The 2469-nt window shown below is 44.7% G+C and overlaps 1 protein-coding gene across 1 annotated transcript; it reads right to left on the reverse strand.

The window, feature by feature from the left end:
- Positions 1 to 251: 251 nt before the first annotated feature.
- LOC131924975 (heterogeneous nuclear ribonucleoprotein A1-like) lies at positions 252 to 1265 on the reverse strand. Its single transcript, XM_059280206.1, has one exon. It carries the CDS (start codon positions 1263 to 1265, stop codon positions 252 to 254), a length of 1014 nt encoding a protein of 337 aa, XP_059136189.1.
- Between the last annotated feature and the right edge of the window lie 1204 nt (positions 1266 to 2469).

Below are 2469 nucleotides of genomic sequence, written 5' to 3' on the forward strand. Positions count from 1 at the left end.
TCAGACATTTAGCAATCTACAGCATGGGTGAAAAAAGGTCTACAGTAAAACCCTTTGTTGGAATGCTTTACACTTTCCACAGAACAGAAACTAAAATAACCTGTTATACAATTAGTCACAAATACAGTCCTGGAGTTCTTTGCCCATATACACGAGTATTGTCTAAAACATGTCTTCTTTGTAGCAGCTAGGCCCTGCCACCACTGTGCTTGGCTGAGTTCACAAATCTGCTGTAACCTGTAGCTTCCCTGTCACTTCTCTGGCTCTCCTCTCCTGCTAAGCTTTGTTTCCTCACTGTAATTAGAACCTCTTGCCACTGCATAGCGGCTGCTGCTGCTGCTGGAACAACCATAGCCACCTTGGTTTCGTGGTTTAGCAAAGTACTGGCCACCACCACCATGAGGGCCAGAACTTCTGCCTGCAAAGTTTCCTGCCTTCATTGGTCCAAAATTTAAAGACTGATTGTTATAATTGCCAAAATCATTGTAGCTTCCACCACATCTGAAATTGCTTCCATCATTACCAAATCCATTATAGCCATTACCACTTCCACCATATCCACCAGCACCACGGCTGCCACCAAAGCCACCACGACCACTGAAGTTCCCCTCTCGACCAAAACTGTCATTGTCACCAAAACCGCCTCCACGACCACCACCAAAGTTTCTGGAACCACTTCGACCTCTTTGGCTGGATGAAGCACTAGCCATCTCCTGCTTTGACAGGGCTTTTGTGACTTCCCAGTTGTGGCCATTCACAGTATGGTATTTCTGAATAACAATCTTGTCCACAGAGTCGTGGTCATCAAAAGTGACAAAAGCAAACCCTCTCTTTTTTCCACTGCCTCTGTCAGTCATGATCTCAATCACTTTAATCTTTCCATACTTCTCAAAATAATCTAGCAGGAGATGTTCTTCAGTGTCTTCTTTAATACCACCAACAAAGATCTTTTTCACAGTTAAGTGGGCACCCGGTCTCTGAGAATCTTCTCTTGACACGGCTCTCTTAGATTCCACAACTCTTCCATCCACCTTCTGTGGTCTTGCGTTCATAGCAGCATCCACCTCCTCCACGGTGGCGTATGTGACAAACCCAAAGCCTCTGGATCGCTTGGTGCTTGGATCTCTTATTACCACGCAGTACATGAGTGTTCCCCATTGTTCAAAATGGCTCCTCAGCCTCTCGTCCATTGTTTCAAAGCTCAGCCCTCCAATGAAGAGCTTCCACAGCTGTTCCGGCTCTTTGGGAGACTCTGACTTAGACATGACGGCAGGAAAACGAGAGCCTTCAGTGATGCTTCCTCAGGCACGTCAACAGGCAGAAAGGAGTAAGCCAGCTTTTGTCTTAACAAAAGCAAGGTGGACAGCTTTTATGAGGAACAACTCTGGAGGCTGACTTCTGGTTTACATATGCTCGAGCATGCATGCATATACTCATGCACACACACGTGCACTCACACACAGGGATATGCATACACATATACATACTAATTTTATGTTATCAAAAGGATTAGTAAATCACAATGGGTTGGTAATCTTAATAATTCTCCTAATGAATATACCCTACATAGAGATAAAATTGGAAGTGATCTAATTCACAGTGAGGTTTGCAAAATTCTTAAAATTCTTCTGTTCACAGGTCTTTGATGCCCATGCTATGATACATTCTAAAGGTGGTTCATCCTTGGGAGGGTGCTTTATGGGGTGGATAGTACTTGTCCTCTTACTCTATGCATAGACTCACTTTATTGTCATATGCAAGGGGACAATGTCCACTTACTATCCATCCCTGGTTGTGTTTGGACTAGAGGTGGGCAGAAACAGCACATAAGAGCTATGATCGTTAGTCTTGAGCCCATGAGAATTCCCTAGGTTTTTATTGAGTGAATAGGCAAAAGACTGTGCTCATGAGCAGGCTATGGGAAGTTCCACAGCAAAATCTACATGCAAACCAAGAGCAGAGACAATGTATGGGCTAACAGGTGTTGATACAAAGGCAGAGTACGTGGGTCAGCCATGCAGAGAGAAGCTGGGGCATGGGGAAGGGAGAGGAAGACTAGAAGAGAGCGGTGGCTAGGGGCACTGGTTCTCCTCTTTTCTCAGTGCTCCAATGTCTTCTCACCTACTTGTCTTCCTGCCTGGATGTTATCCATACCATGAGCCCATCTATCTTTAACATAATCACACAGGAATGGGACTATAGCTCAGTAGTGCCATCCCAAATAGCTGGTAAAGAGTCACACAAGCATGAGGGCATGAATTCAGTCCCTAGCACCTGTTCCACGTGGAGAATGATCCATGAATCCAGTTTCAAATGGTTGTGTTTATTGAGTATGTAGCAAGCCAAGTGGAAGGACAAATGCCAAGTAGCAGGTAGACAGAAAAACCCAATAGTCAGCAAGACATCCTCAAATCAAGTGCTCAAATATCCAGCAAGATGACTGGAGTAACTTTACCAAGGAAGCAAGCT

The sequence above is a fragment of the Peromyscus eremicus genome, chromosome 15 (assembly GCF_949786415.1).
Source record: "Peromyscus eremicus chromosome 15, PerEre_H2_v1, whole genome shotgun sequence".
Lineage (NCBI taxonomy): Eukaryota > Metazoa > Chordata > Mammalia > Rodentia > Cricetidae > Peromyscus > Peromyscus eremicus.

What these genes read in the sequence shown, in the direction of transcription:
- LOC131924975 (XM_059280206.1), bottom strand. Translation starts at nt 1,265, where the DNA reads ATGTCTAAGTCAGAGTCTCCCAAAGAGCCGGAACAGCTGTGGAAGCTC.